The following is a 20518-nucleotide window of genomic DNA, read 5'->3' on the forward strand; positions in this document are numbered from 1 at the left end:
CTGCAGAGAGTTATTTGGGTCAGAAGAGTTACAAGGTGTTAACTGGTGGTGTCCCATCCTTTCAGGCTGTTGTTGGCTTGAGGTAGGATTAAAAATATTTAAATAGTGGAGTAGGGTGGCGGGTTTTTAGTGAGTGTAGGGTTAGATGGTAGGGTATATGTTGATTTATGTATTTTATGATTATTTATTTTAAGTATAAGGAGTATACTCCAGTCTAGTAGGTGGCGGCAATGCAACATTTATTGGATGCCAACCGCCGTAAAACCTAATCGAAGAAGATAACATAGCAGTAGAAGAATCCTGCCTCCCCTTTCACAAGTGCGACTATAGCTAGCTAGTTACGGTAGCGCCAGCTGGAGCAGCCATGGATCCAAGCACCACTATTCTCCGGGTGAAAAGAAAGAGAGGAACTGATCCTGCCGATGCGTTGCTGCTTGCCTGTAAACGTATTCGGCCAGAGACCACATCCCAGACCGCTGGGGAAACTGTGCCTGAGCCCGATGATACAGCGGTTGAGAATTCTGTCTTCAAACTCGTGGCAACTGTAGCGTCACAGGTATGGGCCGCTGTCAAACCACGGTTTCTCGTGGGCGCTGTACACAATCGGCTGGTGCTGTGCAAGACACTCAAGTCTGCTGTTTTAGTTTGGCTAGCTAGCTACCTAATATATTTGATGTTAAATTAACTGTAGTTAGCTTATCAGCTGGTTAACGAACATTGTTTATTGCTAGTTAACGTTAGCTATATACATTGTATTTTCTCTCCAGCTCAAGTCATCCTTACTTAGCAAACTGGCTAGTTCGCTTTGTGTTGATTAGCAAGCTAGCTAACTGGCTAACAACACAGATAGCCAGGTAACTATCGTTCGCAAACTAGCGAGCTAGCCTGCCAGCCTACGTTCTCGCTAACTTCACAGTACCATTATCTGGTGTACCTGTCTCTTGCACACCTGCCATTTCAAGATCATGGGACAATTATTAATTTGTATATTTAGCTAGCTATGAGGAGATAATCTTTCGCAACACCTGTTTGGGTAGAAAATAAGTTTTGTTGTCTTCCGAGAGGCGTAGCGGTCTAAGGCACTGCAGCTCAGTGCTGGAGGCATCACTACAGAGGCTGGTTCGATTCCAGGCTGTATCATAACCGGCCATGATTGGGAGTCCCATAGAGCGGCGCACAATTGACCCAGCGTCGTCCGGGTTTGCCCAGGGTAGGCGTCATTGTAAATAAGAATTTGTTCTTAACTGACTTGCCTAGTTAAGTAAAGGTTAAATAAATAAAAAGATGAGTTGGCTGGTCATGGTCCTGAGTCAGTCATAGCTAGTTTCATAACCTATTGTTTTATTTTCAATGTAAAATAGATCTTAATGTTTTTTTAGCACTCAAACAGTTATGGTAGCGAAGTTTAATTTTGCGAACCTTTCATGTAATGCACTGCCAGTCTTATTAGTCTCAACCCTCTTTGTTAGGATAACTGCTTCCCTACATTGTCACTATTCTTAGGATGCCCCAGTCCAGACACAGGTTCGTGAAGCACTGGCCCGCCCCCGCATGGCCCATGCCCTGCGCCCCTCAGGCAGCTCCCAGAGGATTGTGGGAGATCTGCGGAGCGTAAAGTGGAGCACCAGGCGGGAGGAGCGATACAGGATCCTCTCCAGCCATCGAGCAGGGATGCCTGCAGAACAGCCCCCCTCAACGCAGCCAGAGCCCACAGAGGAGGAGCCAGGCAAAAATGCCTGGAGCCTGGGTGAAGTTCAGGTGTTTGACATCATCCAGGAAGATGGGGACCAGGACAAAGTTCCTAGCAAGGTAAGTGTGAGCTGGGCTCCCCTAGCTAGAACTGGGGAAACGTTCCATGTAAATGTATCAGTGCCCATATGATGAATTCAGTTGATCTAGATTGTAGCCTACCTGACACATAGGACTAGTATTTGGATGGCTTGAATTTGATGCTTATTGTGACTGTTTCCCAGTTGCTGACCCCTGACCCAGAGACTATCCTGTGTAACTCAATGAAGATGCTCCGTGAGAAGCTGAGTGTGTCTGGAGAGGGTGTGGGTGTTGAGCATCGTGAACGGGAGGACGACTACGTGTATGACCTTTACTACCAGGAAACAGTCGCTGCAGGCTGGATCCAGGACATCCTGTCCGTCAGGCCCTACTCAGACGAGGGAGAGTTGGTAAGGATCAAAAGTGTATCTTAGAACTAGTTTGTACAAACTTTGTGCCCAAACTCAATCAATTGGGCTTCTCAAAAATATGGTTGCTGTGTTTGAACTTAAAAAAAATATATAAAATAGAATACAGCTAAGACAGGCTCTTGTTTCGATTTTTCACCCACGCCACTTTCAATTCAAGTCCCACTTTGTTGCAGTGTTTCCAGGCTCTATACGCGGTAGCAATTGAGCATGGGACAAGGTTAGTATCTGAATAACATAAAATGATGCAGGAGGAATAAACCTTTTTATCTTGGTTTTCCAGGTGCCTGACTTGGTGGTGAATGAGGAAGTGTATGAGAATGAAGAGGGGAACTGGAGGAATGACTACCCCGATGAGGATGGCAGTGACAGAGAGGAGCGCTATGGAGGTAGGATAGTACATTTGTTTTTTGTACAAAGTTCACAAAAGCTTCACGCAATGATTATCAAAGCTCCCATAGTAAGGATAGTTGCATTACTAGTTTCTCTCCGAAACCTAATTTTGCCATTCTCATCCTGAAGGGTACTGGGAAGAGCACTCGTACAGTTGGAGATCCTGGGACCAGTACCAGGGCGAGGTGATGCAGGAGTTAGATGATGATGATGATGATGATGGAGACAAGGATGACTCCGACTGATCTCCAACTTTGAGCATTGGTGGTTGTTTTTCCTTTTTTTACTGTGCAAGTGTTGGTGTGAATGTGTGGTAGATGTGTCGCACATAACTATGGTGTGCTTCTTGTTAAACTTGTATGTTGGTGAGATGGTTTGGACTGCGTGTTTGCATGTACGTGTAAGCGTATGGTAGTGATTGTTAATCTGAAAGTGTGGGGCATTGTGTGTGTCTGTGTGATACTATGTTTGGGTCTACATTCCCTGTCACACGGGAGATTGTACTCTTGATGTGTGAGACGTTTGATGAAAGATTGACTCTGAATCCCTTCTGTAAATATGTAGATGTGTATAAAATAAAGCTTTCAAAATAAATGTAAGACTTCCCAAAGAAATTGTGCATTATTGCTGTAATGATTTAAATTACACTGCAAACTGGTTAAGAAAAGTTTTATTAATAAAACTACAACACAAATGAAACTTATCTTCCATGGGGCATTTCATGAAACTAGAATTAGAATTTAGCAGGCAAACTGATGACAGAGCCAACTTGTTCATGGGTAACAGTCTTTCATATTCGCTGAATAACTTCTTATAGTGGCTTCATTAAATATTGGCCCAGGAGATCCTTTGCATGGTTAACTTACAGGTGCAATAAAGTTAACGTTCTGTTTAATTTACTGCTGCTGCCCTAATAGGCCCATCAAGTGATCCCAGCGGTTGGTAAAGCTGACATGGCCTCAGTCACCATGGTCTTTGGAGGGTTACATTTGCCATTGCTGAGATGACATTTAGTCGGCTATTGCACATTTTCAAAAGCAGTACAGAAGAATGTCTTTGTGGGTGGGATTGGGTTCAGGTTTATGGATATTAGAGGTCCAGCCCCGTTACAGAAAATGTGCGTATGGATGAATAGTTTGCATACTACATTAACCTTACTGAGGTCAGTCAGCAGTTCACAGAAAAATGAGCATCTAATAACTGAAGTAACACCAGAAAGGAGGGCTGGGAAAAAAACACTGAACAACCATGTAGCAGCAGACGTTGAGTCATTTGTTCCCTTTCTCCAATAAACTATCATCCATAACTTAAGCTCCAAGAGAACACAGACCGTAGCATCACCTTTAAGAAATACATTTGAATATTTATGAAAATCGGTCTGTTTGCATGTCCCTTCGGGATATGCAGACATACACTGAGTGTACAAAACATTAGGAACGACGTCCTAATGAGTTTTTGCCCTCAGAACAGCCTCGATTTGTCTGGTTTGAACTCTAAAAGGTGTCGAAAGCATTCCACAGGGATGCTGTCCCATGTTGACTCCAATGCTTCCCACAGTTGTCTCAAGCTGGATGGATGGCCTTTGGGTGTTGGACCATTCTTGATACGGGAAACTTGAGTGTGAAAAACCCAGTAGAGTTGCAGTTCTTGACACACTCAAACCGGTGCGCCGGACAGCTACTACCATACCCCATTCAAGGACATTTAAATATTTTGCCTTGCCCGTTCACCCTCTGAATGGCACACATGCACAATCCATGTCTCAATTGTCCCAGGGCTAAAAAAAATAAATCCTTATTTAACCTTTCTCATAACTGTCATCTACACTGATTGAAGTGGATTTAACAGGTGACATCAATAAGGGATCATAGATTTCACCTGGACAGTATGTAATGGAAAGAGCCGGTATTCCTAATGTTTTGTACACTGTGTATATGTATTTGACAGGGACAGCATATTAAAAAGTGCATACCTATACCCTTTGACATCAAAACAACCTCTCTAGGTCATTCCATCACGAGATAAGAGATGTACTGCCATCTTACATGGATCTCCAGCCCTTGAGAAAGGAGAGACCAACTCCATAGGCTCTGATGTGGATCTCACCCCATACACCAGGCAGGGGACAATGACATGTCAGGAGAAGTGAAACTATGAGTAGGATAATGGCATAAGGAGAGGGGATGTCCCAGAGTACTGGCCAGATGACCATGGCTTTCCTTGGGATCTGTCCTTGCCAAATGCTTAACTTCACATGAAACATCAGGCACCAGGTTGGCGGCAGTGAAAAGTAAGTGGAGTCCCACACTGTCACCACCCTATACCTGTCTGTGCGTGTAAAACGTGTGTATAGTGTCCCAACTTGTAAACTACAGACTAACATAGTAGTGAGACATTCAGGTAAAATTATTAAATATTCCCTTGTCTTTGCAAAAGAGGTGAATTTCCATGAGTTGGTCCCATGTGTCTGTTTGTGAATTGCAAAGAGTGGTAGGTAACATGGTGAGAACTTTATGTCATGGTTGGGAGTGAGGTTTACTCACTGATGTCCATCTCGGTGAGCACACAGAAACAGGTGAGCTGGGTAAAGCGTGTGAACGAACCTAGCACAAGTGAAAGAAAGAGGTTAGAGCAATCATTAAATTACTAAAAATGAAAATACTGTTTCCACATCTTTCAATGGAAATGTTTTCAACTATTATACAAGACAGGAATATAAAATCAGTCCTCATTTGGAAACAGGGTGAGGAAATGGTCTTATTGAGAGAGGGTAACTCACGTAGTAACTTGGTAATGTAGGGTGGCCGTTTGGACTCGGGCAGGTGGATGCCCAGGAAGTAGACCGGCACTCCGGAGAGGGCAATGGCGATGCCAATGAGAGAGTTGATGGTGTCACTGTACAGTGGCACTGCCACGAGGAACACAGTGCAACAACAGAAGATGATGGGGTACAACAGGGTCAACTGCACACAGGAACACATAGGGGGAGACAAGCACAGACATGGCAGGAAGGAGAAAATAACATTAATTGTTGCCTTACATGTAACTAATTATCTTCCAAGAGATTCAATCTTCAGTCTATTAATTGATAAAGTATGAACATATTAGTTCACAGGTGAGACAGTCAAGTTCTCACCTTGAGTGGTCTGGGTCTGTCTGGTTCCTTCCAGCGCAGGTAGATCTGCCCGGCGATAGACAGACCCATAAAGAACCAGTAGCTGAAGCTGTAGTAGTTGATCAGCTGGAAGACATCCTCTACAGTCAGGTAAACCAAGGCCATGGCACACTGTGGACACACAACAACAACAAAAAATACACCGGTCAACAGAGGCAGGACGTATGACTCACCAGCAGGGAGAGACATAGCTCATCAGCATCATCCACACCAGATAGAAAGCTGCACTGGGCATGTCCATCCAGCAGGTGTCAGCACTGACAGCAGCTTTGAGTTGATGTGGACAGTGGAGATGTTTCTACTTTGTTTGTTTGGCATAAAATTTGATGAAATTGTTCTAAGGTGTGCGATGTAAGTGATGTAAGGAAAGGGGGTGCTTACGTTGAAGAGCAGAGCAGGGACAGGAGTATACCTCTCCGCATGAATCATTGATAAGGCGTCCGGGAGGTGACCTTCACGAGCTCCCACGAAGAACAGCCTGCCAACGGCAGAGGTATCACTTAGTGCTGAGCGATTAGTGCTTTTTTTGGTCGGTTCAGTTTCAGGTAGATTATTAAAATATATATATATATATATATATATATATATATATATATATATATATATATATATATATATTTTTTACATTAAATGCACTATGCATTATGTGGGTTGAACAACACAGAATAAAACAATTAATACAAGTCCCATGATGATAGTGACTGCCCAGTACTGCTTATCACTTAGTCACATTATTTTACTTCTATGTAAATAAGGGTTTACTTTTATGATGGCTAAATACCAACTATCAATCACTTAGATTATGTATTTTCAGGTAGAGATACCTCGACCCAACTGCTCTCTATCCCTTTCAATCGCGCCTCTTCTGTCTCTTCTCTCCCTCTCTGCCCCACACAAACCGGACAAGTAGCCGCGCAATGGATTATGGTCATTGTAGTTAATTATCACGTTTTATTCGCCAAACTATGTAGAACATTGGCCTATTGGTAACTACAACTCACTGCTACATCGCACAGTCCAGGCATGAACTGAAATTATGACTAGTGAAACTGCAGCCAATGTGTGCATTGAGCTCACAGGAAAAAAAAAAAAAAAACGAACAAAATGGAATTCAAATAATTGAACAGATGTCGGTCAATTAGTTGTTTGAAAAATAACTGACATTTCGGTTAATCACTCAGCACTAGCAGCCACGAGTATCTGGACAACATAATGGTAAATCTGTGGCACACAGCATACACTATATATACACAAAAGTATGTGGACACCCCTTCAAATTTGTGGAATTGGCTATTTCAGCCCCACCCATTGCTCACAGGTGTATAAAATCAAGCACACAGCCATGCAATCTCCATAGACAAACACTGGCAGTAGAATGGCCTTACTGAAGAGCTCAGTGACTTTCAACATGCACCGTCATAAGATGCCATCTTTCCAACAAGTCAGTTAGTCAATTTCGACCCTGCTAGAGGTGCCCCAGTCAACTGTAAGTGGTGTTATTGTGAAGTGAAAATGTCTAGGAGCAACAACGGCTCAGCCGCGAAGCGGAATGCCACACAAGCTCACAGAATGGGACCGCCGAGTGCTGAAGCGCGTAGTGTGTAAAAATCGTCTGTCCTCGGTTGCAACACTTACTACTGAGTTCCAAACTGCTTCTGGAAGCAACATCAGCAAAATAACTGTTAGTCGGGAGCTTCAAGAAATGGGTTTCCATGGCCAAGCAGCCTCACACAAGCCTAAGATCACCATGCTCAATGACAAGGGTCGGCTGGAGTGATGTAAAGCTCGGCGCCATTGGACTGGAGCAGTGGAAACGCGTTCTCTGGGGTGATGAATCACGCTTCACCAACTGGCAGTCCAACAGACAAATCTGGGTTTTGCAGATGCCAGGGGAACACTACCTGCCCGAATGCGTAGTGCCAACTTTAAAATTTGGTGGAGGAGGAATAATGGTCTGGGGCTGTTTTTCATGGTTCGGGCTAGGCCCCTTAGTTCCAGTGAAGGGAAATCTTAATGCTCCAGCATACAATTACATTCTAGATGATTATGTGCTTCATACATTGTGGCAACAGTTTCAAGAAGGCCCTTTCCTGTTTCAACATGACAATGCCCCTGTGCACAAAGCGAGGTCCATACAGAAATGGTTTCTCGAGATCGGTGTGGAAGAACTTGACTGACCTGCACAGAGCCCTGACCTCAACGAACACCTTTGAGATAAATTGAAACGCTGACTACGAGCCAGGCCTAACATCAGTGCCCAACCTCACTAACGTTCTTGAGGCTGAATGGCTGCAAGACCCCGCAGCAATGTTCCAACATCTAGTGGAAAGCCTTCCCAGAAGAGTGGAGGCTGTTATAGCAGCAAATGGGGGACCGACTCCATATTAATGCCCATGATTTTGGAACGAGACACTCGACGAGCAGGTGTCCACATACTTTTAGTGTACCTCCATAGCCATTACCAGAAAACAACTCCAGCTGGTGTTTATTATAGAAGGTCACTGTAAAGACCATCGGAGCACAACATAACCAGATGGAACATGAAATCGAGGCCTTAGACTGTACAGCAAGACCATAAAGCTTAGGGCATTGTATGGGAGCGCGAGCGTGTCACAGGATTTACCTGGATGCAGCGATAATAGATGAGTTTAGCCCTCCGTAACAGGACAGAGCCACAGCGATGGGGATGGTCCAGCTCATCACTCCCAGAGTGTGGTCCGCAAACGTCTACAGAGGAGAAGATAAAACATATTTTACACAGAATATCAAAAAACGCACACTTTTCCAGGGGGGGCACTTTCGCACATTGCTAAAGAAAGATCCATATCTAAAACGAGAGTCTGTCGGACTCCAATTAAACATCCTGACTGTCAACGGGCCAGACAGCCCAGCCCTGACACAGTCGCCTGAGGGTGAGCAGGTGCTTATCGAAACAAAGACAAACAGGCCTAAGAACAGAACTGAACATCAACTCAATGTATACATATTTTTTTTTTTTTAAACAAGCAAGGGCATTAATCGCATGGTAATTACTTCAACGTGTGGCACGTGGGTCGGCACATTCCCGGAAATCAGAGCAGTAAGTCATCTGCCCTTCAACAGAGACCCATTGGCCCAATAAACTAAATAAAACCTATTCCATGATATAAAAGTGAGCGCTCTTAATTCTGAACTCACCACAGCCACGGCGTCACTGGCGAGGATGGCACTCATGTCCAGCACAGCGTAGTAAGCCACGTTAGTCATGATATATATGATCGTGACGATGGGCATGGAGATGGCAATGGACAGGGGCAGGTTCCTATGGGAACAGGGTAAAGAGGTCAAACATGATCATTCACACAGTATACGTCTCTCTTTGCTTGGCATATACTCTTACCGGAGTTAACTTAAACACACAGTGCAACATGGTGGTAAGGTTACATGGCACTGGCGTTAATGTGTGAATGTACATACAGTAGGTTCTACTTTGGAATAACAACCAGCATTCACCATGGAACTCCATTATCTACCACTGCTTTCACACATCCTTGTTACCAAAGCTTCCTCCAATTAGTAATGGAACCCAGTTACCGTTCTAGCACGGGAGCGGAGCAGTTTGTGCTTCAGCCGACCCCTCGGTTGGATTCGTTGTCGGTCAGGCTAGTTAATGACTGACCATAGAGGCGGAAATCAAGCAGGTCAATAGCGGTATGTTTGGTACGTGTTGTCAGGGCGTCATGAGTACCTCTCTGGGTCCTTGATCTCCTCAGTAACAAAGTTGAGTGTGTCCCAGCCCGAGTAGGAGAACAGGGCAGAGTACAGGGCCAAGGCAATGTCTCCTGGGTCTGTGGAAGAGCCCTGGAATGACGCCTCAAAGTTCCCGGTGTATCCTGAGAGGAGGCAGACAATAATTACTATACAACCTCTCATGCAATGGGATAAAAATCAGATATGAAAATGAATCAACAGTAGTGTGTTGGCAGCAGCGTTAGTGTCACTGACCTTGGCATAGTTTCACTACGCCTGTGATGATGATGACGATGAGGGCGAGAACTTTGGCGTAAGTGAAGACATCCTGCACCCTGGTGCCCCACTTCACGTAGGCCGAGTTGATGAACGTCAGCAAACCTGGGGCCAACCAAAGACAGGAGTGTTCACACGACATCAGAAGACTAGTACTTAGCAGAGGACTGTTATAGATCAAAGACCAAATATTTTTACTGTGCTGTGAGTCTTTCAAATCACAGAGTACTCATTCAATTAGTTACATGTTACAATTCACAGGTCACATGAAGAGAGGACTCGAAGCTTCTTAACTCAAGAGTAGTTCTGCCCTGCCCTGTTCTGTTGGGCTGCTGTCTGTACAGACGCACAGCGCAGTGAGTGCACACACATGCATGAAAACAGATCTGGAATCAGTTAATGTACCCTGTAACGTAGGAACAGTATGTACTAGTTCTGTTTGCTGAAGTCGCGTAGGATTACTGAAATGGGTATGAGGTAGGAAGGTACTGGAAAACCTGAAGAGCAAGTCCTACTAAGAGCAATTTGAGAGCATTCTAGTGACTCAACTGGAATTAATCTCTCTAATCTCCTATTTGCATTTTCAGAGAGTGTCCTTTGATCCTTTGTTTGCCATTCGTGAGAGAAGGATAAAGTGAAGCAGAGAGTGCCTAAGCGCGTCACAAGGTTTTACTCACATATGCAGGCGGCTGCGATGAGGCGCGAAGCTGAGTAGGGTGGCTCACACGTGGGGAAGAGCGGCTGCACCAGGTAGTTAGCGAACGTTATGGCGATGACCGCCTGACTGGTGGGCTCAATGATGAGCAGTGATGTCCACAGGCGAATAAAGGCAATGAATGGACCAAAGGACTCCAGGATATAGGCATAGCTGGCCCCGGACTTGGTGATGGTGGTGCCCAGCTCTGCGTAACACAGAGCGCCGACCACTGAGAATATTCCACCGACGGCCCAGATGACCAGCGACAGGCCGTAGGAGGCGCTGTAGATGAGCACGCCCTTGGGAGACACGAAGATGCCCGAGCCAATCATGTTGCCCACGATGAGGCTGACTCCGTTGAGCAGGGAGATCTCCTTCTTCATCTGCATGCTCTCTTTAGCCTGCTCGGGGGCCACGGCTTCGGTGTTGTCGGGGTGCGAGGAGCTCTCGTTCAGCTTCCTGGACTCGTCCCGGTTCTCCATGCTGGGACTTGTCTGGGGGCCTGGCTGGCTGGCTGGCTACTTCTGGGAAGAGGGTCCCCTCTGATTGGGTGCCACCTGCCTTAAGAGACAAGAAAGGGGAAGATGGAGAATTAGAGATTCGAAAGAGAGAGAGAGAGAGAGAGAAGGAAAACTGGCGTAGCTAATGCCTCTGAAGCAGGCAGAGAGTGTGGAGTGGTCTAATCCAAATGTATTCCATCTACTCTCTAGACCCACTCCCTGGTGTAGCGAACACACCCGCAGCTCTGTGGGCCAATGCGTCCATCATCTCACACCTATGTCTAAATTGTATTACTTTTTAAAATGTTTATTATAAATTATTTTGACAATAACCCAATTGCATCGTCTATGGCAATGTTTGACAGCCATCGTCGATGTTGGCGACATTGCGATGTCACAACACAACAGGTTTAGTCTATTTGAATTTGTGCATTTTATATAAAAGTCAACAACAATCAGATACATTATTTAGCCTATAACAATTTTTATAACACTTGAATGAACATTGATTTAGGCAAAAAAACTAAACAAATAGGCCTAATTTGCCTATCAAACTGTAAAAATCCTTTCATATAGGCCTACAAATTAGAGAATAAATAAAGTAGCCTAAACAAAATAAGTACAAAAATAACCTAAATTAGTGCAAAAAAACCTGTGCAAATAAATCATTCAAGGTTTGACAGAATATTCCAACCTATCCTATAGGCTATGTCTTTCGATTAAGATGAATCTGAATTTGAATATAGGCTACATTTAAAATTAAATGTTAAAAAAGTGCAATGAGGAACCAATAGGTTGAGTTGTTTTTTACCATGTAAAAGGTTTCTGGCAAGGAACACCAGCATGTTCACCCAGTGGCGAACTCAGCAGGATGATGGACTTGCAAATACTTAGCCCAGAGTATTTTTTTATACAGGAGTAATAAAGGTCTAGTTCACTAATTTTGTGGGGGGACCCTCACACCCCTACTTCCCACGGCTATGCTGATATGAGGATTTTTATGGACAAGAGTACATGGCCCAACCAATTTGAAAATAATTCAGCCTAGACTAGATTAAAAAAAGAACTAGGTTTAACACTGTTTAGGCCTAGCAATGTGTCCTTTATATATTTTGTTCTTCCCACCGGCCAATTGACGCCTCCGTGTGCACCCCCTAGAGAGAAAAAAAAAAAGATACGATTGAATCTCCACAATATTTGGACAGGAGGATGGGACGATGTGTCACTCCAGACATCTGCCAACCCTAAAGTGATGCGTTTGTGTTGTCCAATCTACATGGGTAGTAGGTGAGTCAGAAAGATAAATGTCAGGGCTCTCCACAGGATCTTAAAAAAAAAGAAAAGTCCCTTTTTCAGGACACTGTCTTTCAAAGATGATTCATAAAAATCCAAATAACTTCACAGATCTTCATTGTAAAGGTTTTAAACACCGTTTCCCATGCTTGTTCAATGAACCATATACAATTAATGAACATGCACCTGTGGAACAGTCGTTAATACACGAACAGCTTACAGACGGTAGGCAATTAAGGTCAGTTATGAAAACTTAGGACACTAAAGAGGCCTTTCTACTGACTCTGAAAAACACCAAAAGAAAGATGCCCAGGGTCCCTGCTCATCTGCGTGAATGTGCCTTAGGCATGCTGCAAGGAGGCATGAGGACTGCAGCTGTGGCCGCGCAATAAATTGCAATGTCCGTACTGTGAGTTCACCTAAGACAGCGCTACAGGGAGGCAGGAAGGACAGCGGATCGTCCTCGCAGTGGCAGACCACGTGTAACAACACCTGCACAGGATCGGTACAGCCGAACATCACACCTGCGGGTCAGCTACAGGATGGCAACAACAATTGCCCGAGTTACACCAGGAACGCACAATCCCTCCAGCAGTGCTCAGACTGTCCGCAATAGGCTGAGAGAGGCTGGACTGAGGGCTTGTAGGCCTGTTGTAAGGCAGGTCCTCACCAGACATCATTGGCAACAACGTCACCTATGGGCACAAACCCACCGTTGCTGGACCAGACAGGACTGGCAAAAAGTGCTCTTCACTGACGAGTCGCGGTTTTGTCTCACCATGGGTGATGGTCGGATTCATGTTTATCGTCAAAGGACTGAGCGTTACACCGAGGCCTGTACTCTGGAGAGGGATCGATTTGGAGGTGGAGGGTCCGTCATGGTCTGGGGCAGTGTTTCACAGCATCATTGGACTGAGCTTGTTGTTATTGCAGGCAATCTCAACGCTGTGCGTTACAGGGAAGACATCCTCCTCCCTCATGTGGTACCCTTCCTGCAGGCTCATCCTGACATGACCCTCCAGCATGACAATGCCACCAGCCATACTGCTCGTTCTGTACGTGATTTCCTGCAAGACAGGAATGTCAGTGTTCTGCCATGGCCAGCGAAGAGCCCGGATCTCAATCCCATTGAGCATGTCAGGGACCTGTTGGATTGGAGGGTGAGGGCTAGGGCCATTCCCCCAAGAAATGTCCAGGAACTTGCAGGTGCCTTGGTGGAAGAGTGGGGTAACATCTCACAGCAAGAACTGGCAAATCTGGTGCAGACCATGAGGAGGAGATGCACTGCAGTACTTAATGCAGCTGGTGGCCACACCAGATACTGACTGTTACTTTTGATTAATGTGTCCCTTTGTTCAGGGACACATTATTCCATTTCTGTTAGTCACATGTCTGTGGAACTTGTTCAGTTTGTGTCGCAGTTGTTGAATCTTGTTATGTTCATACAAATATTTACACATGTTAAGTTTGCTGAAAATAAACGCAGTTGACAGTGAGGACGTTTCTTTTTTTGCTGAGTTTATATACATTTTACAGACACAATGTATTTCATAATCATTATTTTTTAAATCCCATCCTTTAATCCCATCAACCCCTTCCATGTATCTCTGAATCTGCAATGTTTGAATTTCCCACTTTAATTACATAAAAATGAAATACATTATTGCCGCCAGCCTGCATTCTAAATAGCAGCATTGCGATACCGTAGGCCTATAGCTACGTGAAACATAAACGTTAGGCTTAACATTAGAAAATGACGACCAATTAAATAAAATAAACAATGTACCCATTAAAGCAAAGCTATTGGCTACTTCAAGCCCTAGTGTAACAGGGGTGGTTATGTTTCCACTTGCCTCTAAAGAAATGTGTATTTGATGTTCAAGCATTCTTATTGGTTAGTTCAACTCTGATGACAATAAGGGGTGTTGTGATTGGCCCCGCTTGCAGATAGGGGGAGATCGCGAACGTCAGGTCTTCCCAGTATGAAAATGTGATGCAAGGGGTAGGTCACGTTCTCTATTTTACAATGTGTACAAGTTTGCTGTATGTTACTGATTTTATACATGTGTGGGTATATGGTACCTGTTAGGGATTGAGGGGCTTTCTGGGATGTGCTTTGGCATATGATTGCTGTAAATAATTGTGTTAGCTAGCATACACCGATGTCATGGTCACATAAGCCACAGCTAACACAGTTGTCTTCATGCTACAGATTTTTCCATCGACAGCCATCAACACTGTTAAGCCCTGCACAACTAACGTGCTGTTTCCCATTTAACAACAGGTATTTACACATGTTATATTTTGTATTGTATTTTTGTATTTTGTTCGCCCAGTATGAAAATGTGATGCAAGGGATTTTGCCATCGACAGCCATCAACACTGTTAAGCCCTGCACAACTAACGTGCTGTTTCCCATTTAACAACAGCAACAGAAATAAATGATACTCAACTGGGACCACTGGCCGAAGTGATTTATTATGAGAAAACACAACGCATGGAGAGTACATTATACATCTGTTACACTGGTGCCGTGACCCGGATCACTGGTTGCTGCGGAAAAGGAGGAGGTTGAAAGGGGGGTGAGTGTAACGGATGTGAAATGGCTAGCTAGTTAGCGGGTACGCGCTACTAGCGTTTCATTCAGTTACGTCACTTGCTCGGAAACCTAGAAGTAATGTTGCCCCTTGCTCTGCAAGGGCCGCGGCTTTTGTGGAGCGATGGGTAACGACGCTTCGTGGGTGTCAGTTGTTGATGTGTGCAGAGGGTCCCTGGTTCGCGCCCGTGTCGGGGCGAGGGGACGGTTTAAAGTTATACTGTTACATTGGTGCCGTGACCCGGATCAACAGCATCAATGTAACAGTATAACTTTAACTTCTTGTCAATATGGGGGCGCTGTTTTCACTTTGTAAAAATTCGTTCTCAAATTAAACTGCCTCGTACTCAATTCTTGCTCGTACAATATGCATATTATTATTACTATTGGATAGAAAACACTCTCTAGTTTCTAAAACCGTTTGAATTATATCTGTGAGTAAAACAGAACTCAAGTTGCAGCAAACTTCCTGTCAGGAAGTGAGAAATCTGAAATCGGGCACTCTGTTCCAGGGTCAGTTTATTAATTTGCATGTAATCTATGGGTCGACATGCACTGCATACGATTTCCCCTAGATGTCAGTAAGCAGTGAGAATTGGAATGGGGTTGCTAGGTAGATCTGAGGCCGTATAAAAGCTCTTGGAACGGGGGGTGCAGTCTTTTCAACGTTTGTCATGACGCGAGACAGACCTCAGGATGGCATTCTGAAAAGCTCTCGTTATAGGCCTTAGATATATCCGGCTCTGATTTTATTCGATATAGGTGTTAAAAACATCATAATGTAGTTATTTTAAACCGAGTTATATCAGTTTATATCAGTATATTGCGATTTTCTGAATTTTCTTTGTGCTGCGTTATGAAGAGTTGGACACGTCTGCGCCACATAGCTAATGTTTGCTGCTAATTCCAAAGTTGAAGACGACAATCTACAACCGAGCAACGATGATTCTGGACAAAGGACAACTTGCACAAGATTCTGATGGAAGCTCATCAAATAGTAAGAACTATTTATGCTGTTAATTCGTATTTCTGTTGAAAAATGTTAAACTATAATTCCGCCATTAATTTCGGCACGGTCTCGCTGTAACGCACGCTGTATGTCGTAGTAACGTTAATTTTAAAAATCTATCACAGCGGTTGCATTAAGAACTAATGTATCTTTCATTTGCTGTCCAACCTGTATTTTTTAGTCAAGTTTATGATTAGTTATTGATTAGATTAGGTGCCTCTCCCAAGATTTCTCCCGACATTTTGTTTGAAGTTTGGCTACTATTCACATTGTATAACCACGATTTGTGCCGCTAAATATGCACATTTTCGAACAAACTCTATATGTATTGTGTAATATGATGTTATAGGACTGTCATCTGAAGAAGTTTGAGATGGTTAGTGAAAAAATTAATATCTTTTGCTGGTTTATTCGCTAACGCTAACGTTATGTTGAATGAATGGGGCTGTGTGGTAGGCTATTGTAGTAAGCTAATATAATGCTATATTGTGTTTTCGCTGTAAAACACTTAAAAAATCTGAAATATTGGCTGGATTCACAAGATGTTTGTCTTTAATTTGCTGTACACCATGTATTTTTCAGAAATGTTTTATGATGAGTATTTAGGTATTTCACGTTGGTCTCTGTAATTATTCTGGCTGCTTCAGCGCTATTTCAGATTGCAGCTGCAATGTAAAACTGTGATTTATACCTGAAATATGCACATTTTTCTAACAAAACATATGCTAAACAATAAATCTGTTATAAGACTGTCATCTGATGAAGTTGTTTCTTGGTTAGTGACTATTTATATCTTTATTTGGTCGAATTTGTGATAGCTACCTATGCAGTAAAAAAATGGTGAAAAAAAAAAGTTGGGTCTTTTGCTATCGTGGTTAGCTAATATAAATACATAGTGTTTTCCCTGTAAAACATTTTAAAAATCGGAAATGATGGCTGGATTCACAAGATGTTTATCTTTCATTTGGTGTCTTGGACTTGTGATTTCATGAAAATTTTATTATATGATATCCCTGTCGCTTTAGGCTAGGCTATGCTAGTCAGCTTTTTTGATGGGGGGATCCCGGATCCGGGGTTGTGACTCGTTAGAGGTTAAACCGTCCCCTCGCCCCGACACGGGCGCGAACCAGGGACCCTCTGCACACATCAACAACTGACACCCACGAAGCGTCGTTACCCATCGCTCCACAAAAGCCGCGGCCCTTGCAGAGCAAGGGGCAACATTACTTCTAGGTTTCAGAGCAAGTGACGTAACTGATTGAAACGCTAGTAGCGCGTACCCGCTAACTAGCTAGCCATTTCACATCCGTTACACTAGCACCACATAAACTGATAGGCAGCAGCGTAGACGTCACAATTTCAGATCCATGGTGAGCGATCGGTAGTCTATACTTTGAGTGGCTGACGCAAACTCCGACCAGAGTGGACTCCGGCCAGTGGGCCCACTGTCATGGGTTGCATTCCAAACACTTAAAAAGACACACCCTATTCCCTTAGCCTTCAAATTGAATCATGGGGCGTTTCAGGCCCTCGAAGTGAACATAATTGTACACTTGTAAACTCCGTTAAAAACGAGGGCTGAGGGGCTTACATTACAAACCGACGACAAATATGGCCGCGGGAATTCCCCCAAGGGCATAGAACAGTGTGTTTAGGGCCGAGGGCGGTCTACTTTGAGTTGTTTGAAATGCAGTCATGGTATGTATGATAACATCACATCCTGGCTCTAATGCCCTCTACAGTGTAGTCAGTGCTGGGGCAGGGCTGTCCATTACATGTGATGAATGTGTGAAATGGTAAAAATAAATGCTTAACTGATTGCGTCAATGAGGACAAATACCTCTGATATAACTGCACTCTGTCAATAACTAGGCATGACTTATTCTGCAATTATACCATCTGCTTGTCAAGAGATTGTTCATTAAGCATAATTACTTTTTACCATATCATTTTGATGAAGACATGTGAGAGGTAAACAGACTTATTCGAGTGACATTAAATACATTAATTGCTCAGAAAGGTGCAGTGAGACGTGAGTGAATGGGTGGGAGCCCCATGCAGCCCCATGTGCTGAAATTGAGCGCCTTTGTTTAACTAAGAACATGTTCTAAGAAATTCCTGCCCTACTTTCTAGGAAACCTTCAAATACAGAGCCATGTAAAGTTCGCTCCTCCAGGAATAGAGTTGCCATATTTGCATGAGACGGTCTGCAATGTTCCCTCTAAACTGCGCGGGTACGCAGCTCCCCTCAGACCCTCCACGAAAAGTAATATCAGCACGAGATTGAATTTCACTCAACCTTTCCCCTTTGGTTAACACCATCGACATTTCGCTCAACTGTGGGAATTACTCAAGTCAACCAATTAGCCACTTTCATACCGAACATACCGAAACAAAAACGAACTATGCAAGATTTAGTATGCAAATCTAACTGTGCAAGATATTTGCATGTAGGCAGAGCGCATCAGAGTAGGAATCTATTGCATTGAAAGGCATGACTCAACCCTGTACTATCGCCATAACCAATCAGAGCTGTAGTAGGCCTATATTCAAATAGCCATATAGGGATCTGTGCCATTCACTTTGAAATATCTGTTTACAGCATGAGCGGCTGAGAGTAGATGCACTTGTTTTGAGATTATGTAGCCACCTGTGCACATTTGTTCATATTCTTTGCCAGTTCTTGAGTTATTTGCCCAGTTATAGCAAATTTCTAGTCAACAATGGGGTAGTGGTTGCTTCCTTCAAGAGCACAAAAATGTGTGCATTGCTAGCCATCTTTGAAAAGCTAGTCAGGTAAAGAGCTTTTTTTAATGTCTTAAAGGGGCAATTATGTATTTTGAGACTGTCTTGAATAAGTTAAGTAGCCAATAGGCTACTAGTTTACTACAATTAGGAGAGGGGTGGTAGGGTTAGGGGAAAATAATAAAGGAATCATAATTTGTATGATTCTCTGTAATAATGGTATGGGAATAATAATGCATTTCATTTTGTAAAGTGGTTTATTGCATGAAAACAAGAACATTCAGTCACCTACTGTACTTGTCTGAAGGACAAGTGGATAAACATGTTAATGTCAAGCCCTGCATTAACCTCATGGAATGTAGGCCTATATTGAACACCACCCATTTGCTGCTACTGTAGACTGAATGACAGAACAGCTATTTCTATGTTAAAGTGTTATGGGATGCATTTTTCTCCATTGTTTTTGATTGTAGGCCACTCTGGTAGGCCTACATTAGGATCAAATAGCCACAGTAGCCTACTCGGTCACTGTTAAAACTAACTTAAAGCAGGTACAGCCTCAGTGTTCACACGCGCCAGAAGTTGAACAGAACTTTCACAACATTCAAGTTTGCGCTCAGCAGACCTGAAATTTCTGTGCTGAAAAAAATTGAGGGAACATTGACTGTCATTCCACTAAGATATGCACTATACATGCGGACTGTGAGAGAAAAAGACATGTCAATATCCACATGTGGTTATTTGAACCTGGAACAAAACAGGGGTTGTGTTTCTGAACTGCCCTGTCTAGAAGGAGCTCTGCTTTTGTTTCTCCTCATGAAATAATGTACAGATTCTCACTCCGATAAGGTGTGTATAGTATCAATGACATATCAAACCCTAGTGCTATATAATGGAAGGGTTGAGCAATATATCGAATTTTGAGGTAAACCAGTATGGATTTTTACAATTCAGTCTATAAAGTTATTTTGATACAGTGCTAAATAAATGAAAAGTTGGACAACTTCACTTTCATTTTTGTCCTATTTTGGTTGATTTGGTTGAGTATAAAACAAATCAGAATGGAGAAAGCCCATTTAAACCACTTTGAATAAATGTGACATCCTAGGGTCATGCAGTACTCTTTAAACATATTTAGAAATTGTATTATTCAGAAAAATTAAGTAAAATATTGTGATATGATACACTACATGACCAAAAGTATGTGGACACCTGCCCGTGTCAAACATCTCATTCCAAAATCATAGGCATTAATATGGAGTTCGGCCCCCGTTTGCTGCTATAACAGCCTCCACTCTTCTGGAAATGCTTTCTACTAGATGTTGGAACATTCCTGTGGGGACTTGCACCCATTCAGCCACAAGAGCATTAGTGAGGTTGGGCACTGATGTTGGCCCATAAGGCCTGGCTCGCAGACGGCATTCTATTTCATCCCAAAGATGTTCAATGGGGTTGGGCTCTGTGCAGGCCGTCAAGTTCTTCCAAACCATACAAACCATTTCTGTATGGACCTCGCTTTGTGCACAGGGGCATTGTCATGTTGAAACAGGAAAGGGCATTCTTGAAACTGTTGCCACAAAGTTGGAAGCACAGAATCGTCTAGAATGTCATTGTATGCTGTAGCGTTAAGATTTCCCTTCACTGCAACTAAGGGGCCCAGAAGCTTGAAAAACAGCCCCAGACCATTATTCATCCTCCAAAGACTAATGTTGGCACTATGCATTCGGGCAGGTAGTGTTCTCCTGGCATCCGCCAAACCCAAATTCATCCGTCGGACTGCCAGATGGTGAAGCGTGATTCATCACTCCAGAGAACGCGTTGCCACTGCTCCAGAGTCCAATGGCGGCAAGCTTTACATCACTCCAGCCGACGCTTGGCATTGCGCATGGTGATCTTAGGCTTGTGTG

The 20518-nt window shown here is 43.6% G+C and overlaps 2 protein-coding genes across 2 annotated transcripts; one reads left to right on the top strand and one right to left on the bottom strand.

Annotated features, from left to right (window-relative positions):
- Positions 1-298: 298 nt before the first annotated feature.
- LOC120046054 (probable RNA polymerase II nuclear localization protein SLC7A6OS) lies at positions 299-3205 on the top strand. Its single transcript, XM_038990975.1, has 5 exons — positions 299-556; positions 1504-1809; positions 1974-2180; positions 2482-2587; positions 2721-3205. The coding sequence occupies exons 1-5, from the start codon at positions 365-367 to the stop codon at positions 2834-2836; spliced, it is 927 nt and encodes a 308-aa protein (XP_038846903.1). The 5' UTR covers positions 299-364; the 3' UTR covers positions 2837-3205.
- Positions 3206-4436: 1231 nt separating this feature from the next.
- Positions 4437-11013, bottom strand: LOC120055887 (Y+L amino acid transporter 2-like). Its single transcript, XM_039003926.1, has 9 exons — positions 10449-11013; positions 9751-9876; positions 9494-9638; positions 8944-9067; positions 8390-8493; positions 6148-6244; positions 5728-5877; positions 5371-5554; positions 4437-5194 (listed from the first exon to the last, which is right to left on the bottom strand). Exons 1-9 carry the CDS (start codon positions 10948-10950, stop codon positions 5127-5129), a joined length of 1500 nt encoding a protein of 499 aa, XP_038859854.1. The 5' UTR covers positions 10951-11013; the 3' UTR covers positions 4437-5126.
- Positions 11014-20518: the final 9505 nt, after the last annotated feature.

Source organism: Salvelinus namaycush, chromosome 1, assembly GCF_016432855.1.
Source record: "Salvelinus namaycush isolate Seneca chromosome 1, SaNama_1.0, whole genome shotgun sequence".
Taxonomy (NCBI): domain Eukaryota; kingdom Metazoa; phylum Chordata; class Actinopteri; order Salmoniformes; family Salmonidae; genus Salvelinus; species Salvelinus namaycush.

Bases quoted from the DNA above. Each gene is read 5' to 3' on its own strand.
- LOC120046054 (XM_038990975.1), top strand. From the start codon at position 365: ATGGATCCAAGCACCACTATTCTCCGGGTGAAAAGAAAGAGAGGAACT. The intron at 1,810-1,973 runs GTAAGTGTGAGC...ACTGTTTCCCAG, and splicing joins AGGACAAAGTTCCTAGCAAG to TTGCTGACCCCTGACCCAGA. The intron at 2,588-2,720 runs GTAGGATAGTAC...CTCATCCTGAAG, and splicing joins CAGAGAGGAGCGCTATGGAG to GGTACTGGGAAGAGCACTCG.
- LOC120055887 (XM_039003926.1), bottom strand. From the start codon at position 10,950: ATGGAGAACCGGGACGAGTCCAGGAAGCTGAACGAGAGCTCCTCGCAC. The intron at 6,245-8,389 runs GTAAATCCTGTG...TGCCGTTGGCAG, and splicing joins TCTATTATCGCTGCATCCAG to GCTGTTCTTCGTGGGAGCTC. The intron at 5,195-5,370 runs GTGAGTTACCCT...CACTTGTGCTAG, and splicing joins CTACATTACCAAGTTACTAC to GTTCGTTCACACGCTTTACC.